Source organism: Lactuca serriola, chromosome 4 (genome assembly GCF_051521515.1).
Source record: "Lactuca serriola cultivar US96UC23 chromosome 4, Lser_US96UC23_V15, whole genome shotgun sequence".
Taxonomy (NCBI): Eukaryota; Viridiplantae; Streptophyta; class Magnoliopsida; order Asterales; family Asteraceae; genus Lactuca; species Lactuca serriola.
This window is the reverse complement of record NC_136411.1, coordinates 65,399,444-65,424,534: the sequence shown is the minus strand read 5'-3', so window position 1 is coordinate 65,424,534 and position 25,091 is coordinate 65,399,444. Positions and strand designations below refer to the sequence as shown.

Genomic DNA, 25,091 nt, shown 5'->3' with positions numbered 1-25,091 from the left:
TCGCGCGGGTAGCCTACTAGTATATATATATATATATATATATATATATATATATATATATATATATATATATATATATATATATATATATATATATATATATATATATATATAAAAGTTATTAAACTTATATCCTAGATTTATACATGTACTTATGTACACTACCATAAGATTTATCACCTATTAAAATGAGTATCATGAACTTTTACGCTTATATTTATCGAACATACTCGGCGTTTATCAATACAACTTTATCCGTATCTGCGGTTGCTAACTACAAAATTGGCAGATAACTTTATCCTTATAACTTCATCCATATAACTTTATCTGTATAAATATCTTAATTCTTTACCTATGACGTCCAATGAAGCGTTGTAAGGGTCACATCTAGTCACATAGTTCGGTTATAGGACTTACTATAAACATGAACTAGATCTCTCTCTCTCTCTCTCTCTCTCTCTCTCTCTCTCTAAACCATGGAATTGGTTTTTCTCACTACAAAATAGTTTAAGTATGGTTATGTATGGAATAATACTTTTTGTTTTCAAAGATCTTTAAAGGTTCTTTACAACCTCATTTTCAGGCATGGTTTTACTTACAAACACAAATACTTTTTGATCATTTTAAAAATGTCATTACTATGGTTGGCTGAAAGTCTATTACTCTCACAAACCTTGTGCTGACCATCAAAACTACATGTATTCTCAGCATATTATTAAACAAGATTTCAGACAGAAGGTTAGTCATGGATTTCAAGCGACCTAGTTATCTAGTTTTATTTTGTTATATCTGTCTACATGTTTAAGGCAACTACTGTACTTTATCATTATCTGTAAGAACCTTGTAATTAAATTTCAAGATGAAATTCAACTACTGTTTGTTTATCATTGTACTTGTGTTGTATATTCAATTGCTTGTGATCACTGGACCAAGTCGCATAGCCAGGCATGTTCTGCCGCCTCGACTGGGGGTGTGACATTACATACCAAACGGATCATACCTCTAATACGGTCTTACCTAGTTGTATCATATCAACTATAAGTTGCTATTTCGTTTGGGATTACTAATAAATCTAAAAAACAACAATTGTAACTACAAATAATATAAACGATAACCAAACATAGTAATAATTTATTTAGATTATTTTTAAAAGAAAAAGCTTAAGCTTATATGGAGCACAAATTTAAATTAAAGTCTTTTACATTTAATCAGGTGAGTGTGTAGTTACTTTTAAATGCATAATTATACTAAAATTAGTTATCACAAGTATTTATCGTTCACATGATTGTTTATATGTTAACTGTTTAATATATGTATTTTTGTGCTGATTTTATTTACTAAGTTATAATTGTATTGTAAAATTAGGAAATCTATTTAAAGTTGATTTTCATTTATTATAGTTTTGCTAAATTTAATTTAAGACTTATAAAAAAAGGATATTAGATCAAACTAAATTGAAAATCTGAAGTCTTATAGTTGGGTAATTTGTTTGAGACTTAAAGCAGAGTGTAGTAGTCTTTATCTTTTTGGATAGTCAGTATTGGCAGGTGTAGATCATACAGTCGGAGGGTATGTACGAAGCATATTCTAGAGTGAGATGACAACATTTGATTATTTTAGATGGTCCTATAAATTAAGTTAATAGTGTGACGTTATAAACTACAGACATAGATAAAATAGGATATCATATTTATCAAATACTCTGAAATTTGGTCGTCTTTAAAAAGATTTACACTGACCAAGGACCCCCCCCCCCCCCCCCCCTAACTATGTAGCCAAACAACTGTTCAACCGATTTATCTGGTTAGATGATTCTTGGAGATAATCGTTGAACTAGGATTTGTGAGAATCGATTGGGTTGGGTATGTCCTGGTAGAATGTCTTATAAATAATTATGTTGAATTTATATATCTATATTGTTTGGAAATGTTTGTTTACAAGGTTATTAATATAATGTAATATCACTAAATTATTGTGGGCTTGAAAACGTTATGTATCTTATCATGTTTCCTAAACCAGACTCACTCAATTTGTATGTATCACAAGTAGTCGTACTAAGGACGTTGGATTTATATCTCTATATTGTTTGGAAATGTTTGTTTATAAGGTTATTAATATAATTTAATATCACTAAACTATTGTGGGCTTTCAAGCCCTTTAAATATTTAACGAGGGTTAGATATTTAATTATGACATCCTTAGTATTGTAATATTTTGAAACAATGTTTGTTATCTCAATAAAAATGTTTTATTAAATTGAGTTTTTTCACAATAAAACAACTCATTATTTTAAAGCATAAAAAAAAAGTTTTAATTGGTTCTGAATAAATGAAAGATATCACAACAAAGAACTTGTAAGTTTTTCTCGAATTAAATCTTAATTTTAATAATAGTTTTTATGTTTTAAACTTTTTTTATTTGAAAAATACAAGGGCTTCTTTGGAATATACATTATACTATTCAAATTTAATTTTAAAAAACTCCAACATATAACTTTTTGTATAACTAATCTAAATTAAAATATCAAATCAATATATATATATATATATATATATATATATATATATATATATATATAATTATTTTTTCTTTTTAAATAAAATAAAATATAAATTTAATCTAAAAAATGAAAATATGTATGATCTTTTATACAGGTAACCGATGTATTAAGTCGGTACATTCTTAGTTCTAACAGCTTAAACCATTTTTTGTAAAATATATTGATTCAACCTACAAATAAGATTTATAATACCTTAGAAAATCACATAGAAAATACTTTATTTTATAAGACAATATCTAACTCAATAATCGATATAAAGTATTATCAAATTAAAATAAAAATCGAAAATGGTGGTTGCTTGAGTTAGTTAGAGTGGGCAATTTGCATGAAAAGGAAAACAATGGGACCCAGTAAGTATAAGAATGAAACTAATTACAAATATAACCAAATTGCAACTCTCCAACTAACATACTTTGGTGAATGGTTGCAAATTGTGTGATCCAATATAATGTAGAAAAATAAGTAAAAGCATGTAATAACGAATATCAGTTTTTCAAATTAATTTCCATTTTTCACAAATTACCTTTTAATTTAATTCCAGGTAATTTGTGAAATGATATCTACGATACGTCGTCATTTTATATATAATGATAAAAGTACATGCTTAAAATTGGCAAAATAAAATAAAATAAAAAATAAATCAACTCCATTGAAAGGGTTTTGCAAGACTTATTAGTTATTATTATTTGTACAACCAATTCTTAAAGCTTATTACCATTGAAATATATATATATATATATATATATATATATATATATATATATATATATATATATATATATATATGTGTGTGTGTGTGTGTGTGTGTTTTTAGTTTTACAAAATATAGCCCCATCAATTATTATTCCAAAATAAATAGTTATTGAGTTTTTTTATACAATCCATTATCTCAAAATAAGAAGAATATTATATCAAATATACCAAATAAAAACTAATCTATTATTTAATTAGGTGTAACACCTATGTATTACATGAGTTAATTAAAAAAATTAACTATAAAGATCTAAATATTTAAGAACTTTGGATTTATAAGAAAAAAAAATAATGAATTGTTAAAATTGGTTTTTTTATCTTTTAAATATTAATAAATAAACAAAATAAACTAATTAGCTTTAATTTTGGAATTTTAAAATAAGAAGGTAAGTCCATTAATTAAATTGATATTCATTTATTACTACATTTATTGTAATTATTATATTAAAATATTGTATGAAATTTATTAAAATAGAAAAACTCATAAAAAAACATGTGAAAAAAAATCAATTTAAAATAATTATAAAATAACATTTGGCAAATTTAATGAAAATGTGACATATGACAAAAAAAACTTTCATTTATTAGTGGAGATTTATCCTCCTTAACCCTATTATTTTAGGCCTATTATTTCAAGTGTCTTGTATTATTATGTTTTCAGTTATGTTTAATATTTACATAAAATTAATTTTTTTTTATTTGAAACATATGACGTGTGGTTAAAAATAATCGATAAGATTAGTAGATTTTTACGCTATTTAAAACCATTTAGTTTATAGCCAAAAAACTAGTAAGAAAAATATAAAATAGTATGTAGAATGATGAATTATTAATAAAAATGTATGCCTTTTTGTTTGCGGTTGATAACAATTTAAAAAATTTCGAAAAGTAAATTAATTGCGAACGTTAAAATATTTCAAATAATGATTTGAATTATTTACTTTTAGAAAAATGATTTTTAACAAGTTTATGCAGTTCTAAAAGTTTGGAATAATATTCACCGATGACCCAAATTTATTAACATGTATTAGAACTTGACAAGCTTGTTAACAAATAACCTAACACCTAGTGGGGTTTTTTTTCGAACTAAATTTAAACTTTTCTTTGATTTTTCTTTTATCTGTCACATTTTCTTCTCCATCAATTCTCACCATCGTTATTACTTATTTTTCTTTAAAATAGTTATTTTGTAATGAAGATTTTTTTTTCTCATCTCTCATCTCTAGTATAAATAGATATACGAAACAAAATATAATTTTGAAACACAACTCAGACATCTGGTATTAAATCGTACAATCGTATCGTGTTTTTGTATGACATAAAATGAAAAGATAAGTTTTTATAAAAAAACGGACATGACACGACACGATGTCATGTTTTATTTACTTAAATGAAAATGGCTGAATTAAAACACGCACGACATGGCTAAGTTTACATAAAATAACTGTTGATTTATTTAATTAATACTTAATCATACAAAACATGATGTTGTGTTTTTTTCACACTAGATATGAACACAATTTCGGATTTTGTCTCAATTTCGTTTCTTGACATGTATTTTTATCATATCATGTCATTGATTGTTACTACAAATTATACACACGAAAAACAAGTTCAAAATTCACGAAAAATTATTTGAAATTTCAAACTATAGTAACTATATATGGATTTTTTATGGAAAAATACATTTTACAAACTTTTTTTTTCTTTAGAAAGAATGAATTTGAAAATTCAAAATTTTTGCATTTGATGGTCATTTATGTTTCTTGTTAAAAAAGCTAGTTATTTTTTAATATCTATCATTTTGATGAATATCTCATGCATAAAAATTATTGAAGAACTGTGATAACAAAAATAAAGTCTTTATGTGGATGTAACCATTATAAAAAAAAATACTTGATTATTAGTTAAACATAAAAAATTATACAATAAGAAAGATTTCTATAAATTTATCGATTAAAATCAAAGCTAAAATGTGAAACATTTAATTGGCGACAAGATTAAGTCTATTTTTTAAGGGCTAGATGCAAAAATAAAATGTAATTGTTTAATTTTGTATCATAACATTTTATCTTTAGTTTTCTTGATTGCTTTGTATTTGTATAGCATTTTCACAGTGTGATAGATATTTTAAAAGACAAAACTATATTAAACAATAAATTGTTTTCTAAAAGAAGTATTTTAAAAGATTAAGTCTATTTTTTAAGGGCTAGATGCAAAAATAAAATGTAATTGTGTAATTTTGTATTATAACATTTTATCTTTAGTTTATCTTGATTGCTTTGTATTTGTATAGCATTTTCACAATTTGATAGATATTTTAAAAGACAAAACTATATTAAAAAATTAAATTGTTTTCTAAAAGAAGTATTTTCATTTAGAACAAACTAGTCAATCTCCCAGCAAGTGAGTGATTAGGTGAAGATACATGAACGGTCTTTGCCTTGCTAATTTGCAAGCAGAATTGAGTTAGGTCACATTTGATAGTTTCTGTCTGGGAAAGTGTTGTCCGATAAAGTGCTGTCTAGGAAAGTTTTCTGATTGGGAAAGAAACCATGCTGTTTGATTGTACATCTGATTGACTGTGCTGAATGATGAAAAAAAATAATAATTGAATAAAAAATAAATTTAAAAAAAGTTATTTTAAAAAAATCAATAATCCAATAAAGAAAGAAAGTGGCAAGGTTTGGTGTATAATTGTCTTTCCAGCCCATTCAGCCAGAAAGATATGATTTTGGGGCTTTCTGGGAAAGACATATCTTACCGGGAAAGACCCTTCTTTTGTGCAAATCAAACAGTCTTTCCGGTCCATTCAGCCAGAAAGATCTGTTTGGATCTGGAAAGATGCGTATCAAACGGGGCCTTACATTTTCTGGGATGATTGAAGTACTCAGGACATTGAGCTTGAGTCTCCTATGGGTGGCGCTTACTAAGGTGTTGTTTGTTTTTTCGTAGACAAAATGTATACAGTCTGCAGACCACATCTACAAACCTTTGCAATAGAAGAAGTGGAACAAATGTCTGCAGTCTGCAAGAAGAAGACTGTCTTTTTAACATCTGCATGTTGTTAAAATAAATTGAGATTTAGATATACCAGTTTTTTTAAACATAAAAAATATTACAACAAAGTAAAATTTTCATCAACTATAACTTAAGCAACTAAATAAAGCATACGACTAATTCACAAATATAATTATGGGTGAGCAAAAACCAAACCGATAAAAAACATGATAAAACACAACAAACCGAAAATAATAAATTGAAATGGATATAAAATTCGACGATGTGATTGAGATTCGAAAAGGCTAAAATTTTGTTGGGATTCAATAATCAAAAAATTAAATGAACTTAGTTATTATCGTGGTATAAATTATGATAACTGAAAAATAAAACTTCATTAAGATTTTTGATATTATATTATATGAACTAACTGATGATATTGTTTCTATCCTAAATAACATAAAAAAAATTACCAGATTTATCTATTAAATGTAAACGTGCACAAAAATAAAAATATCTACAAACTATGTCAAAATTATTTGGATAAATATATTATCTTAATAGAAAAACATGTAACATAATCATATACATAAACATTTGGGTTAATAAATAATTATGATATAAAAAACAATAAATAAAGAAACCAATAATTACAATAATCACAAAAAAAAAATTCTTTTTTAAAGGTTATATATATATATATATATATATATATATATATATATATATATATATATATATATATTTTGGGAAGAGGTAAAAAAAGGCTAGAAAATGTTAGAAGACATAAGTCTATATCTGTTCCAAGAAAAGGATGTACAGACCTTTTTAGGTCCGCGGTCTTTTAAAAAACAAACAGTCTGCAAGACCAAACGTCTATGCGGTGAGACATAAGCGGTCAAGAAGAGCTTTTGCAAAAAAACAAACACCCCCTAAGTATTACTAGATAAGCCACCAACCGATCGTCATAACAATAAAATAAAAATAAATGTATATTAATGTATACTCATAAAATAAAATAAAATATAAATATAAGGATCAATATATCCTAAAAAAGTTATTATATATTTTTGAAAATGTTAGAAGTTAATAACTATTTTTTTAATTATTTGCAAATGACCATTTTTTTTTCAGAAATTTAAAAGTTTCTAATTATTTTTCTTTCTTCTTCACAAATCTTCATTTTTCAATAAAGAAAGTTTTTTTTTTTTTTTTTTTAATATCATTATGATAAATATTTAACACAAAAAAACCAATTTGATACTCGTGAACAAGCTCAAAACTTATAAACTCATTCAAAACAAAACCCAAAAACACGAAGGCAAAATACAAAAACCGTGAACAAATTCAAAATTTTCGATTTAGATTGTGAATTTTCAAACTAGAGATCGTTTTGAATGTTCTTGAAAAAATAAAAAGAGTTCGAAATTGTTATTCGACAAGAACAAATAATTTGAACCTCTTGGTCATTTGCCAAAGAGGAAGACAAAATTTGTTATTACCATATAACACTTATAAAATTTTGATCATCGGATGAATATCCTAAGACCTAAATATAACTAATATGGGAAAAAGAATCCATGATATCCATATGAAACTAGAGCTACCATCAATAGACCAAAATTAAACGAATGTAAAAGCCCAAAAAAACTAATAATTGGCATTAGAGACACACATGCCTATGAACGTGACAGATATTTGCAAAGAAATATCTTAAATATTTGTTTAAATATTTTTTTGGATTGCCAATTTTTTTAGAGTCTTGATTATGTACTATTTGTACGATATATACAAAATGGTACATATTCATATTCTCCATTTCAAATGACGGTACAATAACTAACAAGACACAAAAAAGTACTAGAATTTTTTTATATATATGACAAAACTCATAAATAGCTCATAAAATATCTTAAAATAAACATGATTTGTAAATCCATCATAGTTTAATATAATCCAATATAACAACCAGATTAAATCTTTGTTTCTAATATTTTTGTAAAGAAACATCTTCGTCTTTCCAAAAAGGAAATACTTGTCCTACTTATATACGAAAAAAAAGTTAATTGTATATATTCATGATAAGAAGATCTAAACCGTCGATTGTACTATGCAAAGAAAATACCATAAAGTGTAATGAAAAGAAAGGGTAAAGAAAATGAAACAAAGTACAAAATCAAATCAAATAATTCTGGTGGGTCCAACCCAGAATCTCCCACCAACGAACTGGAAGTTGTTAAAATTTATTTCTTTTTCTTTCCATTTCTTGACCCTTACATATAAATATGGATTATATTAAGAATTATTAAATTTTTAAAAAAAAATAATAGTAGTCATAAAACACGTGCATTATTTTACGGTTATTTACTACAAGAATTATGGTTAGTTTGTCTATAAATTAGACTAGATGATGGCTATAATTTTTTTGAAAAATTAAATATCTTTTTACATTTTATTTTTATTTATCTTCTTTTATATATATATATATATATATATATATATATATATATATATATATATAAAAGAAGATAACAAATATAAGATGAATGTCATATTTTAATAAAATTAATTATGTTTTATGATGATTATCATCATTTTTTTTCAAAAGGAAACTTAACTATATATATATATATATATATATATATATATATATATATATATATATATATATATATATATATATATATAAAATAGAAGTATTATTTACCTATAAGAATTTTGATATATTTGGATCACTTTTTAACAATTTAATCCGTCATCTAAACTCCAACCAGGGCAATGGTGCTTTAAACTGTTTTGTTATTGACCAAATATTGATGATTTAAAAGTGATTAAATGTTACACGTGTCACTATTTAATTGAGTAGGAGGATTTGTAAGAACAAAAAGTAAGAGGATATTTAATTTCTTTTATATAAATATATGATTAAAAATTATATTATTAGATTTTTTTAGAATGACTAATACATACACCCAGTATCTTACTCCTAATAAATAACATAAAAGGTTAATGTTATATATAAATAATTTTTTTTTGCATAAACCATAATTATTTAAAAATATATATTATAAGAATATATGCAATCGAAACTTTTGTGTTCACAAAATATATTATTATAATGGTAATTTGCATTAAAATTAGTATTTTTGTGAACCATTTGTTCAACAAATAAAAGTTATAACTTTCAACTAAATTAACTAAATTATTTTGGCCAAACATACTCAAAATGTTTTTAGTTAATTAGCAAGAGCATAATCTAATTTGTATATCTGTTCCTTAACCATTAGGTTAAGATATTGATGGGGATTGATATTTCTTCATAGCCACTACTCAACAAAAAGAAATGATAGCTGATGAAAATATTTGTAAGTTTCCAAAAAGTTTACTGAGTTTTGTTAAAAGGATTTTCAAAAAGATACAATGTATTTGATTTTTTTATTATAATATATGTCAAACAAATATGTGAAAGTTGATAATTTGTATTTTAACATGAAATTGGAGTCATTTTGTGGCAAATTTTACTAATATAAATACGTTTATATCTTCACTTCCAGTCCCCTACTCTCAACCTACCTTCCTCCCTCTCTAAATAGCAATTCCTTTTTGGTTACTTGGTGATATCTGCTTCTGTGTCTCCTCAAATTCTCATTCTATCGCCAGATTGTGAATTCATCTTCGTGTTGTTACGATCAATACTTCACGTTTTCAATCTTTTCGAATACACAAAGCTTAGAAGTTTTCCAAATTCCCTCTCTCTCTCTCTCTCTCTCTCTCTCTCTCTCTCTCTCTCTAGAACTTGCAGAGAAAATGCTGGAGAATTCAGATATGTTTGAAGCAAGTGGTTGCTTCGATCCAAATTCTGTAGCTCACCATCAACAAGTGCTTATTGATCACCAAGGTGACAGTTTCCCACAACCCCATGTCTCCAACTTCCACCAAATTTCCAATTTCTCCGCCATTGAAGCACCTGCAGATCAGCTTCATCACCAACATCTCATGAACATGGACATGGATCACCAAAACCACCAACAAATCAACTGGGCTCATAATCCTCATGATCAGGTTCTTATCGGGAACGATAACAATTGTTTGCCTACACCCACACCACCAGATCTCCTTAATCTCTTCCAGTTACCCAGATGCTCTTCATCAATATGCTTTTCCAACCCGACCCATATCGATCAAACCTCGGGTCAAGTCATGTTCGATCCGCTATTGCCTCACAATCTCCCTCCACAGCCTCCATTCTTCAGAGAGTTGCTGAATTCTCTCCCAAACGGATTCAATTTGACTGGTTGTGGCTCCATTTTTGGCGAGATGGATATGGACAGAGGAGAACAGAATCAACTGTATCATGACGGAGATGCGGTTTTGGAGTTCGGTGGGGGAATAATTAATGGAAAAGGGAGAGAAAACAAAGATACAAAACATTTTGCGACTGAGAAACATAGAAGGCAACAATTGAATGGCAAGTTTGAGGCCTTGAAGGGATTAGTCCCAAATCCCACAAAGGTATGAGAATTTTGAGTCTCAGATGAATTTGATAACATTTACAAATTTTAATTCTGTTTTCTTGTTGAAGAAAAGGCTGATCGAGCATCGGTGGTCGGAGATGCCATTGAATACATCAACGAACTCAAGAGAACTGTGGAAGAACTGAAGATTTTGGTGGAGAGGAAGAGATGCAACAGAGGTAGGATGAAAAAGCACAAAACAGAAGACGATTCGACTTTAGATGTAGAGAGTATTTACACAAAGAGCAATGGAGGTGGCAGCGCCGGTGCCGGAGATCATGCTCATGATCAACAAACCTACAACGGCAATTCAACTTCTACAATGAGGAGCTCATGGCTACAGAGAAAATCCAAAAACACAGAGATCGATGTTCGAATCATTGATGATGAAGTTACAATCAAATTGGTGCAACAAAAGAGGATCAACTGTTTGTTTCTTGTTTCAAAAGTTCTTCATGAACTTCAACTGGATCTTCATCATGTCGCTGGTGGACTCATTGGTGATTTCTACAGCTATCTGTTCAATACCAAGGTACAACTTCTTTAAGCCATCTTATGCAATGTTGAGTTGTACATTACAACCCATTTGTTCAATTTTTCTGGGTATTTCTCCAAATAACAAATTATTTGGTGGATTCATGGAAAGTTTCTTGATTTTGAATGACATGTGCAGATTTGTGAAGGGTCCTCTGTTTATGCAAGTGCTATAGCCAATAAGCTAATTGAGGTGGTGGACAAACAATATGCAACTATCCCAGTCACTTCTAGCTACTAACACAAGGTACAACTATTTTTGCAGAAAGTACAATCTACCCAACAGAAAAAAGCCAATTCCTTAAAGACACTTTTCCATTGTGTTTCTACATTTGGGCATACAAGTTTATCTACTTTTATAAAACACTCTTTCAAATTGTGTTCATTACATTACATATAACTCTTTAAATAGTTTTGTTTTAAATAATATAATGGTAATTTTTTTTTAATGTAATTTTGCAGATTTATGGTAGACCACATGGGTTTATGCTTGTTTGCTTTGATACTAACTATTGGGGGAAGACATGAAGAGGGGGTAGAGAGGAGAGAAATTGGGATTTGAAATTGACACTTAACTATATGAGTAACTTACAACAAATCAATTAACTAGAATAAAAGCAGGGGTAATTCTGGTATTTGGAATTAGACTTTTGGAAATTGCATGCCTAAAGGCAACCATTGGGGTTTGATTTGTTAATTTTATATTACATGAAAATGTTTGTTTGGTTTCTCTCCAATACCTTTTTTATTTTGTATTGTTGATTTTGTTATTTCATTCAAAACTACTATTTCTTTAAATTTGATGAAAAATGAACTAGAGAAAACAGAACAAATCTGAAAAACAACTTGCACACTCTACGCATAAGCTTTTCAACCAACCACCTATCTATCAATTCGAGTTATCATAGAAAACCGGAAATACGACTCAATTAACATAGGAATCATCTGATTTAGGATATACTGATTTTATCTAATTAGAATACATAAATCTTCACAAATTAACTCTAAGTACTCGACTAAAGATCAAATGACTCAAATAATTAACTCATTTAATCATTTGCCAGGAATTAAAATTTCAAAAATTCCTACAATTGCCATACATTGTTTTAGCGGACTCACTAAAAGCATTATTCACTACGAAATGGTCGTCTATATTTAAAAGATCTTTTTCCCACTTTTGCACCAAGTTTTTTTTTTTTTTTCAACATAAGATTTCGTATTACTCAATATAAAGTCTCATTTCGAAGTACTTCATTTTGAGTGGTTTGCTGGGATACACATATTTATAACATTTTATAGCGCCCACTACATTTGAAGTGGACCCCTGCGATATGTATTGTTATATTTAGAAACTTGGTTACATTTTTGTTATTATTTGGCAAAATATTAAGAGGTGTGTTTATTTTTATCAGCCTAAATTAACGCCAACATTTGAAAACTACTTGGCCCAAAAAAAGACTAATAGTTTGACCAAATTGGACATTTGGTGGATTAAGTAACAAACCCATTCGTCTAGATCGATGCTTTTTAATCCGTCGGATACAACGGGCCAGAATTCAAAATGGGTATAAAAACGGATGCCTTGTAAAAAAACACACCGTATGTTCTTTTGTTAAGATCATCTCTACATAATGAATTAAAACCAGAGTACTTAGGAATAATATTTTTTTTTGAGTTTCAGAGTTCTGCCCCAAAAGTTTTGGATTTTGATAGATTTAATCCCTATAATTTTGTAATTTATAAAAAAGGTTCATATAAAGTTTCTATTTTACAAAAACAGACCATATATTGAAGAATTTGTTAAGTTTGACCTTGATATAAAAAATAAATTACAAAAAATGTCCCGTTAATTACTGAAAAGGTCCTTTTTTTTCTAACAAAAACGGTCTATATCTTCCTGAATAAATAAAGATTTTTCTTGCCACATATCAATTTCTCATTAATTTTGACACTTGTCATTTTGTGGTATTTTTAAAATAAATATTATCCATTTAAAAATTAAAGTCATTTTGTGGTATTTTTATCAATTTTTGGTTTGTTTCAATTTTTAAAATTAAAATCATATACTTATATATGTAAAATATTAAATATCATATATATGATATTAAATTGCAATAAATACGTTATTTTTTTTAAAGTTATAGATTAATTAAAAAATATTTTTTGTTTACACTTTAATGTTTAATTTTTTTTAAATCAATCCATGTAATACACGGGTTTCGCACCTAATGTTTAACAAAATACAAAAATTATTCATACCTAATAAAAACTTTGAAGATTACCTCCACATCCCACTCCCCATTGCATGCCCCATAATATATTATCATGTTTGGTCCTTACACTTTTTGGTTTCATGTTTTGGCTGCATGACTTACAATTATTTGCATGTTTACGCCCTACACTTTTGTCATTAAACAAGTTCAGTCCCCCACAAAACAGGAGTAGTAACTTACTAGTTTTTCATTTAAAAAAATAAATAAAACAAGTCCCACCACCCCCACCCACCCCACAACCCCACTCCTCTCTTACAATAACCACATAAAACATTTACTTAATTTTATAATTTTCTCTTTTACAAATCTTTCCTCCCAATCTATTATCTTCAACATTGATGAAGAAAACACATCAAAAAATTTTCTTCTTTATCATCGAAAACCCTAACGAAACAAAAAGTTGTTTAATAACTCATGAAGTATAATTAAACGATTACTGTTCTAAAATGTAAATCGGATGTCCTAGGTTGCTAAATAGCGACCATAACCCAAAAAAGAAATAAATCAATATGAACAATCTTATTTTTGTCCTTTTTTTTAACAAACAAACACGTAACACCAAAACAAAACCAGATTCTATTTTTTAGACAATGGTTGAGAAGTAAAAATAAAAGCTAGTTTTGGGTTTTCTTTTACCCTTTACAACAAGAAACAAAACCACATTATAATTTCTACATAATAACTACAATCATCACTTTCTAACCTGTATCACTGATTTTCCCTCCTTTATAATCCAGATATGAATACTTCAAAAACTACAACCACACCAACAAAAAAAAATAATAATAATATACATGACAAACATGTTATCATTTAACAATAGTGAACGTAATCAAGATGAAAAAATCTTACAAAATTGGCGAAAACTATGCGTATATTGTTGAAGAAAAGTAAAATTTATTGAACTGCTAATCGTTGAAGATGATCTAAAAAGATTTCAAAGCTGACATCATCTGTAAAGAGAACATCTCCACCAGGAGTAGGAGGAGCTTCCGAATTATATGTAGCTGATGGATTTAGTTTTGCTAATAGAAAACGAGCCTGCATTAAATTAATTCCCAATTATATAAAAACAAAAAACAAGTTTTACAGATTTCATAATAATAATAATAAATTAGTTGAGAGATTATGTAACCTGAGATCCATGCTGATCACAAATCACTAAACGGGGTACTGGAAATCTTTCCTTTACAATAGCATCAGCATCATCGAGTGGAGCTTGCAACAACTGAGCAAAAACCTGCAATTACAATTATACAAGAAATGACTTTTATACCCTTTTCTTTAAAAAAAAAAAAAAAAGAAAAGAGTGTACTTTATGTTCAGGTTCATTTTGGTAGCCAGCTTTACGCCATTGAGCAATGGTGGATCCATGAAAGACAACAACAGTGAAATATGAATCCAAAAGAAGGATTCTATCAGCAGCAATTGAAGCCACATCTAATAAAGCAGGTTCAGCTCCAGAATTAAAAGCATAAGAAATTAAAGAAGGCTGAATCATCACAACTGAATTTGCAACATTTTCTCTGTTCATAACCATTCTAAAATAAGCTGTTTCATCCGGGCTGTTGTTAAAAACCTGTACAAAAACTAAAAAACCTTAATTTCCGCAAAAAAAAAAGTTCCTGAAAAGTAAATGAAGAAAGAAAGTAACACCTGTACGAATTGAGATCTTCTCAAATTGAAGACAAATTGAGGAATGATTGATAAACGAGGAGAAAGGACAAAAGAAGATGGATTGTCTTTTTGATAGTCACCAAAACGTGAACATAAATGTATCAATGTTTTATCAAGCCACCTTATGGGGTCAAATTCAGCCTATATATATAGTCAACACAAAAATAAAAAATAAAATAAGTTAAATCAATTAAGACCTTTAGATATATAAAGATTGTTACCTCTGTTTCCATTTTGAAAGAAACTAGTCGCCCCATGACTACTGCAGCTGCTTCTTGGTCAAACCCAGCAACCAAATCCTACAAATGCAAAAGTCAAGTTTGACTTTTCTTAATCGATAATAATAATAAATTAACAATTAAAGTAACTTATAGAATAAATGAATAATCATGCCTGTATATTTCCTGGACCTGTGACCCATCTTCTTGAAAGAGTGGTGGCTCTAAGTCTCATTTGTCCATTGCTATGTTGATAATAAGTCAAAAATTGGAAATAAAACTGATTATTTGCAGCTTGACCAATAACATCTGAGCTTTCTTTCTTCACAATATCAAAGATTAAACACAATGAAGTCGATTTATCAAGTCCACACATCTTCCATGCAGTAGTACCCCCTTGACCAATACTGGTATCAGAACATAAAGCACCTTTCTGCACAAAAAAACAACAATCAGTCAACAAAGAGTCAACCAAAAGTCAACATTCTTTAAAACACTATATGAACCTTCTCAAGTGATGCACATGGACCAAGAATACCCTGGATTTTGATATCCTTTGAAAAGTTTACTTCAAATATACCACTGCATAAAGTGAGAACTTTGTTACAATTTACAATTTACAAACAAAAACAAGAAGTGATTGAGTCAACATTAAGATATGAGATATCAATGTGTTAAGGATTGAAGAGATTAAATCAAACCTTACTTTGATGATAAACCCAAGTCAGTGTCACCCGATTGGAAAACACGCAATAAAGAATCTTTAAAAACTGAATGACCAAAGCTTTCTGCTAACACAACAAGTCCTCCAGTTTTTTCAACTGCAACTTTAAGCTCAGCTACTCCAACCTAGAAGAATAAACTAACTGTTAGGTCAACTTAGCTAAGTATTTAAATCCATATGTAATGAAAGTGACAAGATTTTTAAGGAATGATTACCTGATCAAGAGCACAAGCAAAAACATCAAGAACATGTCCTTGATGTATAAGTTGCTTTGCAAGTCCTTCATATAACTTCACTGCTTTGTTAAAAAAAGGAGCAGCATCTTTATCTAGATCCTTGTGAGAACGAATAGGTTCAGACAAGGCTTTTGATACAATCTGAAAGAAAATGCAAAAGATTTTAGAATACAAGGCTTTTGATAGTTGATACAAAATCTTGAACATATGTACAATAATGAGTAACACAATTAGTAAGAGTCTGTGACTAGAATATACTCACAGAACCTGGCCCTTCAGTTGTGGGCCCACCCAAAAACGCCATTATTCTAGCCCCTGAACCAGGAACACATACTCCCAACAAATGAGCGGCTATGGTTAAAGCAGTGCCAGTGGACCTTGGTGCTCTTTGATCTGCAGGAACTGGCCATGGATCTTTTTGAAGCTCGTCTAATACCTGATATGGTATCAAGTTATAAAAGTATACAAAGATTAACAACTGAACATGGAATTTACACAAAGGAGTATGGAGATGATACCGAATTTAGGGCGAATTCGCAATCTGCAGCTGGCAGTAAGAATCTGGAAATGCTTTCTTGAGAAAGTCCATCTCGAACTCCGGCAACAACTCCTGTAGCTGGTCTCGGTTTCTTTAGAAAGAAACCCATCTGCTCCAAAACCTGATCTTTAGTAATCTCTTTGGCCCCATTAAACACATAAACCTTGGGAACTCTTCCGAAAAACCCCAACTCATGAACACAAACATACCTCCCGAAAGTAATCAAACCGACAAGAGAATTCTCCGGAATCTCCCCAATCACCCTCGAAAGCCCTGATCTTAGAAACCCGATTTCCTCTTCGATCATACAAGTATCCACCACGAAGAAAAACACCTGAGGAATAGCTTGGGAAGCGGGTCTCTCGTTCTGGGGTTCGTATTCGATGGTGGTGTACTGAGGGAAGAGCTCCGCGGGGAGGTTATCATCGGAGATGGATTGGTAGTGGTGAGGAAAGTGATTGCGGTGGAGGCAGAAGGAACAGATCCAGATTTTGGTGGAGAAGTCGACGATGGAAAAAGGGTTGAGTACGGATCGGCAATTGCGGCAGCGGAGGGGGGAGTAAGGGAGGAGAGGGGTGGTGTTGGGTAAGGGTTTGATCGGAGTGTAGATGGCGGAAATTGGGATGACGCATTGAGCGGCTTCTTGTTTGGTGCCGGGAAGAACATTCCATGGCATCCGCACGGCGTCTTGGGTTTCCAAATCCAAGAACTCCGTCATCCTGTTGAATCAAAATTGGTTGATCAGTGTGAGAGAGCAGTGGACTTTGGTTTTCTCGATTTGGAAGCAGAGGTTCCTGTTAGGGAAGAAGCGAGACCAAGGAGCCAACTTTCGGTAGATGACACTTTGTAATTAGCCGGCCATATGTTATGTTTATTTTACTTTTTTGAAATAACTGTAAATTTAGTATAAGGACATTGAGTAATCTAAACAAATGAGTCGGTATTTTGAATAAAATAATTGTCTTTTAAAAATAATAATTTATTTTGAAATGGATCATTGTGGATTAAAGTTATTCGGTCCGGCCCATTCGATATTGGGTTTCGGAGAAAATGACAGTACATACATAAGACATTTCAGAATGCATACAAGAATATCTTAATATTTCAAACTTAATGGGCAAAGAGGAAATGTCATCTGATTCCAATGAGTTAGAGGTTTTACGTCATTACGTGCAAGTTCTCCGCTCCTTTACTTGTACTTGTTAAAATTTGTAATTATAACTACGAAAACTAGAGTTCGGAACGCAAAGAACGTTCCAAGAATAGTTCTGGAATGTTGTATTAATCGATAACATGTGCCTTAGGTATGTAGTCTTTTAGTATTACTAAAGACCCAAACGATTAGAAAAGTAGTTACGTTTACAATAGCATGTGCATTAGGTAACTCCAAATTGATTTTCGTATTTCGGAACATGAAAATCATCTCCGAAAAAGTCTAGAATACGACGATCACGTCTGAAATACGGTGAACTAGTTCAGAATGTTTAGAACCATACGTTCGAGAGCACCATGACCAATCCATAATTATCTTAAGTGTTATACTGAAAGTAATTTGTTTTTGTTTTTTGCAACATGACCACATTTTTAATGTTTCTCTTTCAATGTCTTTGCAAAATTGGTAGGTGGTTAGATATTCATGTTGAGGTAGAAGATGATCATTTTCTTTTAGATTACATATTCAAATAAATTGTCACACACCTTCAAAACCATTTAGAGGAAATGGTTTTTAGATTAAGGAGTAAGAGTTGGCCTTTGGGATGAGGGAATTATGCCTTGTCACCGGCTTCCAATTTGATGAATATCTTGTAGCCTCGGATTCTTGGCACGCCTTTCGATTACATGTGTTTCATACGGTTAAGATGACAAGTCAGTAAAATTGGAACATATTATTTATGTATTTGACATTGATGAGTTTTCTAGGTTACATTAAAAGTTAAAACAACAAAATTTGCACAACAGAATCATAAAACTATTTTATGGGCACACGCAACTTAGAAATCTATGGCTTTTCTTATAATAGCAACACACTATGAAAACTATGAACTAACATATGTAAATCGAAAATCACAAAAGGATTGTGTACATACCTTTGAGTATTATTGAATATAGTTAAGCTTCAGTCCTCAAGAGTTTCGTGGAAAACAAGCACCAATAATGTGGATGCTTCTAATAGCCCACACCTAATACTCTAAAGACCCTAAGGAACGATTTAAAGGGGAGAGAGAGAGAGAGAGAGGGAGGGAATTTTCGATTCTTGATCTTGAAAGGCTAGGGATGAAAATTCCTTACATAAGGGTCCTATTTATAGTTTGGGGAACCGTAATTTGAGGAATAAAATAATAATATTTTAAGCCTATTCAAATCAGTTTCCTTATCAATTAAAAGAGACTTCCAGAACCCTTCTGGACCTCTCCTAAAACCGTCCACCATAAGGATGGTTTTAGAATGCCTTCCTTATTTAAAAATTAAACAATTATAATTTAACCCATGAACCTTTAATTAATTCTAATTAATCCAAAAATAATTTCTAATTAATTTTGGTTGATTCTAAATTAATTATTAACCATTTCTAAATAATTTATTAATGTAACATCCCAAAAATTTATGATCCAAAAATTTCATTTTAATTTAATAATTATAAAACCATTTGTCTGAAAACATCATAACACTAACTCATATCAAAACCAATGTATCCATAATCAAAACATGTCATGACAAAATAATATCAGAGTATAAATCCTATAGATCTCATTTGCGGAAATCCATAGATCTCATGTGCGGAAATCCTGGTGTAATGCGCTGCAATCATGCCGACTCCTTTCCCTTCGAAGAGGAGGTACCTGAAACCAAAGTTGAAAACCGTAAGCACAAAACTTAGTGAGTTCCCCCATTATACCACATATCATACAATAAACATACTATCAGGCATCTATGGGTGTCCGGCCTACCCTGCTGAGCATATCCGGGTGCTTAACATACCCTTGTCAGGCATACCGGGGTGCCCTACCTACCCTTGTCAAGCATATATGGATGCTCGACCTACCCTGCCAGGCATATCTAGATGTCCGACCTACCTTCCGATTTATTTCAACCGGTTACGGGGACTATTTCAACCCTACCACTACCACATAATAACATAACATAACATATTGTTAGGCATATCTGGGTGCCCGACCTACCCTACAGTCTAACTCAACCGGCTACGAGGTCTAACCTACCCCTCCTACCACTATCACATAATATCATAACATACTAACACATAAAGCATAACAGATAGTGTCATACCAGACAATTATCACAAAGACAATCATCTCAACTATAATCAACTACCAGTGGGTCGGTATTAGTGCCTTCGACCCACTTCTACTGGAAGGTAACTCACCTCAATGTCGTGATGTAGTTGAACTGTCCTTGGTTCTGAATCAGCTATACTCAAACTCCTACACATACAAGATTTCCTTTAATTACCCCTTTCATACTCATAACTCCCTTAAGGGTCAACTTTGGTCAAAGTCAAAGTCAAGGTCAACACCTTGGTTAAAGTCAACATTCTGGTCAAAATCAACATCCTAGGTTGACTCAACTCGCCGAGTTGGTCCATTAACTCGTCGAGTTCCATGAATCATGAACCCTGAATCGCGATCCAACTCGTCGAGTTCCTCTTATCCATAGAATCGGGACTTCTCCAATCAACTCGTTGAGTCATCCTTGAACTCGTCGAGTTTTGCCCTTTACAGACTCGGGACACTTCGACCCAACTCGTCGAGTTCCTCTATGGACTCGACGAGTTCTTCAATCTGTTGAGCCATCTTAATAGATTAAGCTCTTATCCTTTAGATCTAAGCCCCATACTTCATCTACATACTGAAAATGTCCTTTTAAGGGTAAAGTTTCCAACTTAACCCGTTAATAGCCCTACTTAATAGGTTTAGCTCAAACCCTAATTTTGTAAGACCTATATCTTGATCTACAAGCCATAATACTCCAAACTAAAGCATAAAACTTTAGATCTAGATCCTAGACATCATATGAACACGTAAAGTCCCTGACTTTCCCTCCATGCATAGCCTTTTAGAGCTTTAAAGGCCAAAATGGCATCCTAAAGCTTGCATGTGACTTCCATGGCCATAAAGTTTGCACCTTTATGCCATAAACGTCCTTCAAGACCACATATATGAAAGAGTAATCACTTGGGACATCCAAGTCTCAAAAGCTAGCAAATCTTGGACCAAAACATGGAGAAATCACTCCAAAACTAGATCTAAACATTGAATATACAAGATAGGAGTTTTATACCTCCAATGAACCAGAAATGGAGCTCAACTTCTGGATCTACTCTTCTCCTTCATGTCCTTGCTCCTTCTTCAAGAACCCTCTTCTTTAAATTCACAAGAATGCACAAAATGGATCAAATCACTCAAAAATGAATTAGGATTTCGTGGCTAGGGTTTAGGATGATGGAGGCTGAAAATGAGGCCAGCCTTTGGAGGTTATGGTGTTTAAATAGGGTGCTAAACCCTGAAAATTAGGGTTTCATTCTAGCAGCTCTACTCATCGAGCTGAGAGCATCAACTCGTCAAGTAGACTTTAAATCACGCGTCCAAATTCCATTCCTACTTGACGAGTTTGGGGCCTCCAACTCGTCGAGTTCCTATACAAAAATGAATTAATCGATTTAACATACATACTAGGAACCGGGCGTTACAATTAATCATATAATAATCTAACAAATTATTTCCTTACTCCTCTAAAGATGTTCCTAGCTATTTCTAGTTATTGAAGGCAACCCAAAAAGGACTTTGATTTTATTCCATAAGATTATACCGATTTAGTTATGACCTTAGACACCTAGTCCAACAGTCTCACACTTGGATAAGTCAACAACTACAATTGCAAGTATAGACCTTGAATAAATAATAAAATGTGTTTTCCAGAGCCACTACCCAAACTCTGAATCATATCAGACATTGGCACTAAGATAAGTGATCAACCATTTCTTCGTTCTACAAGATGTCGTATGGACACAAGACTTGTATATAAATCAATCTCATAGTCTAATATTATGTTTCTTGATTTCTAATTTATGATGACCTTATTAGACTACGAATTGAACACATCAATTTAGTCCAGGATGGGCCCAATATTATAATGTCAACATCAAATCACCGAGAGCCCCAAAGATGTCGTTTTTAATAGGCAAAAGGAACGAATAAACTTTGACTACATAATTATAACCTTTGCTCATCATGTCATGCATGGAACTACATTTTATAACATCCAGTTACAGGTGCGTTAATATAATACCAATGGAAAATAAACTCGTAACTTATGTATCTTTGCTTGAAGAATAGAAGATATAATCATCTTATAATTACTCATGATAGAATCCATGAAATAATCTCTAAGCCCAAGTTTAACCAATACTTAAAATCCTTATTTTAAGCACTCATGAGTATATCAACAATCTTTATGTTATGTCAAATCATTATGAACAATCTACTAAAACTCCATGACAGTCTTGAGTCATTCTTGAATGCGGCGTTTTGGATAAATAAATGCACAGGAAGTAAACATGCAAAAATGAAACACAATAATAAATAATTGAAGAAGGTAGTTAACATACTCATAAATATATCTTCATTATTTAATCATGAAAAACAATTACAATTTATTTTGCTACATTGTTTCAAACTATCAACTAACTACTAAAATTAACATCATTTCTTAACCCAATGCTCCTAGCATGCTCGAAGTGGTTGACCTTGCTCAATCCCTTTGTAAAAGGATTTGCAGGAATATCCTCTAATGATACTCGATTCACCACAAGGTCGTCATCTTCTACTCTATGTCGAACATAATGGTATTTTCTCATAATGTTCCTTGATCTCCCCAGATCCTTTGGTTCTTTAGTTAAAGCAACCGAACCTTCATAATCACATAAAATTTCTATGGGCTCTTCGATTGATGGAATAACTCCGAGATCACCAATGAAATTCTTCAGCCATGTCGCTTCCTTTGTTGCTTCGTTTTCTACAATGTATTTTAAATCACAAGTAGAATCATCCACCATTTTCTGCTTAGAACTATTACAAGTTACCTCTCCACCATTCAGTAGGAAATACCTAGCTAGATTGAGAACAAAAGTTATTTCGATCAATTTGAAACCAATCATCACTATAGCTACTCACTCTTAACTCGTCTTTTCCATCAAAAACTAAGAACATTTCTTTTGTTCTCCATAAATACTTAAGAATGTTCTTTACTGCTGTCCAGTGGACTCTACCAGGATTATCCTAATATCGACTAACCATGCTTAATTCATAAGACACATTAGGAAGAGTACACGTCATAGAATACATGATCGATCCAATAGCCAAAACATATTGGACTCAAATTATAGTATATGTTTCCTTATCACTACTAGGACATTGAGTCTTACTCACTTTAACAATATGACATATGGGAAAATACCCCATACTGAAATGCTTTAATATTTTATCCAAGTATGTACCCACTTTAACCGTACGACGATCCAATAGCCGAAACACTTTATATTGAAACGCCCAGACATCCAACTGGTTATACTCCCTCGGCTTTGATAGAATACAACTGTCCAAATAGGACTCTGGAAGAGGATGATCAACATCCTCAACAAAATATATCCCCAATCGCTTCCCCAACTCTACCAAACTACAGGAATGAGCAACCCCACCTAGACGGAAGGAAAATATTGAACCATCTATCCAAATCCTACACTCCCAATTGAATTGGGAAGTAAAAAGAAACTCTACACAGAGTTCTCTGAAAATAACCTCTCGAATCCCCAAAGCATGGCACCATGCATGACTGACAAAAGTCACGAGGCCCATCTCATCATGGAAAGACCGTGGGAGGAATGGCTCCAATAATGTAGTCAAGCCTACGCTACTAGCAACATGCTAATCTAAGGACTACGGGATACTAATCTGCCTGGTCAGAAAATCTGAACCCCTCCTAATATAGGATGCCTGGTCAGAAAGGGTATCCGGAAATCGACACATTGTCTTCTGCTCATCATAGAACTTGAAGAAACGACAAAAAAAAAGTTAGGAAAAGTTGAAATAAAAATTAAAAACGAAAAATCAGAAATATTTGTCCCTCGCGTGCAGATCAAGGAGCCTGTGTGAAAGAGTTATGATTTTTATAAAATCGTAAAAGTTATAAAATACAGGCTAAAACGAATTCAGAATTATCCAAAATGACCAAAAGGAAAGTTGTAGTATACATCAAGATCTACAAAAATATATAAGAGTTGTTGAAAACGGAGTTCGTATACGAGGGTTACGAATTTTCAAAGATTATAAAACATCCTTGCGTGCACCCGCGAGCAGTGCGCGACATTCGCTCTGACACCCCGATTGTGACATCCCCATTTTTCACGGCCAGAAAAGACCGATTTTGTTTATGCTTTCTAAAAATCAGAGTACTTCTTTTCATAAAAATGTTGCGGAATTTGTTCCCAGAAAAACATGTTAAATACGTTATCAAAGCATTTTCGAAGAAACATATTTTATTCATTTTAAAACGTTTGGGATGTCATCGTCAATACAAAAACATAAGCATAAACAGAACTTACATTTATTTAGACTAGTGATCTACATCTCTTTAATCTCTCAGTGTAATGTGACTTCATAACAACACCTATGATATAAATAAAACTGAGTGGGTTAGGTTGGGAAACCTGGTGAGTACATAGGGTTTTCAACCCACAATAACATAATTATTATGTTTAATCGTCAAACAGTTAACCCAATTACCCATCCCCATTATCTTCTTTACTCTTAAGGGTTTTCCCTAAGAATCAGCTACTCCTCGTTAATTCATTCCTAAGGATCATCCTAAGGAATCGACACGAAATCCATCGTTGCCAGGGTTTACTCAATGGGCACTAAATCTATAGCTGCCAGGGTCTGCTCAACAGGCACTAAATCCATAGCTGCCAGGGCTATTTTGTTTGTCGACAGTATCCACTCGCAATACGTGTCAATGGGTTTTTAGAGTACACCGGTGAACACATCGTTCACA

At 31.3% G+C, this 25,091-nt stretch overlaps 2 protein-coding genes across 3 annotated transcripts; one reads left to right on the top strand and one right to left on the bottom strand.

Moving 5' to 3' along the window:
* Nucleotides 1-9,881: 9,881 nt before the first annotated feature.
* On the top strand, nt 9,882-12,080 carry LOC145100169 (transcription factor bHLH91-like). Its single transcript, XM_079037546.1, has 4 exons — nt 9,882-10,825; nt 10,901-11,359; nt 11,501-11,608; nt 11,824-12,080. The coding sequence occupies exons 1-3, from the start codon at nt 10,121-10,123 to the stop codon at nt 11,600-11,602; spliced, it is 1,266 nt and encodes a 421-aa protein (XP_078893672.1). The 5' UTR covers nt 9,882-10,120; the 3' UTR covers nt 11,603-11,608; nt 11,824-12,080.
* Nucleotides 12,081-13,909: 1,829 nt separating this feature from the next.
* Nucleotides 13,910-17,892, bottom strand: LOC145101745 (protein transport protein SEC23 C-like). 2 transcript variants are annotated; one of them, XR_013705801.1, is made up of 13 exons: nt 17,008-17,892; nt 16,752-16,925; nt 16,469-16,630; nt 16,236-16,378; nt 16,036-16,111; nt 15,705-15,962; nt 15,533-15,610; nt 15,291-15,452; nt 14,950-15,213; nt 14,770-14,874; nt 14,487-14,675; nt 14,338-14,389; nt 13,910-14,018 (listed from the first exon to the last, which is right to left on the bottom strand). XR_013705801.1 is itself a non-coding variant. In XM_079039021.1 (12 exons), exons 1-11 carry the CDS (start codon nt 17,743-17,745, stop codon nt 14,532-14,534), a joined length of 2,304 nt encoding a protein of 767 aa, XP_078895147.1. In that variant the 5' UTR covers nt 17,746-17,892; the 3' UTR covers nt 14,143-14,389; nt 14,487-14,531. The 2 variants fall into 2 exon arrangements, 1 of the variants encoding a protein (XP_078895147.1); XM_079039021.1 differs by lacking the exon at nt 13,910-14,018 and having other exon boundaries at nt 14,143-14,389.
* Between the last annotated feature and the right edge of the window lie 7,199 nt (nt 17,893-25,091).

Excerpts from the sequence above, each read along its gene's own strand:
- LOC145101745 (XM_079039021.1), bottom strand. The coding sequence starts at position 17,745 with ATGACGGAGTTCTTGGATTTGGAAACCCAAGACGCCGTGCGGATGCCA. Across the intron at positions 15,453-15,532 it reads CTTTCAAAATGGAAACAGAG|GCTGAATTTGACCCCATAAG; the intron begins GTAACAATCTTT and ends CTATATATATAG. Across the intron at positions 15,214-15,290 it reads GAAGATCTCAATTCGTACAG|GTTTTTAACAACAGCCCGGA; the intron begins GTGTTACTTTCT and ends GTTTTTGTACAG.
- LOC145100169 (XM_079037546.1), top strand. The coding sequence starts at position 10,121 with ATGCTGGAGAATTCAGATATGTTTGAAGCAAGTGGTTGCTTCGATCCA. Across the intron at positions 10,826-10,900 it reads TAGTCCCAAATCCCACAAAG|GCTGATCGAGCATCGGTGGT; the intron begins GTATGAGAATTT and ends GTTGAAGAAAAG. Across the intron at positions 11,360-11,500 it reads GCTATCTGTTCAATACCAAG|ATTTGTGAAGGGTCCTCTGT; the intron begins GTACAACTTCTT and ends TGACATGTGCAG.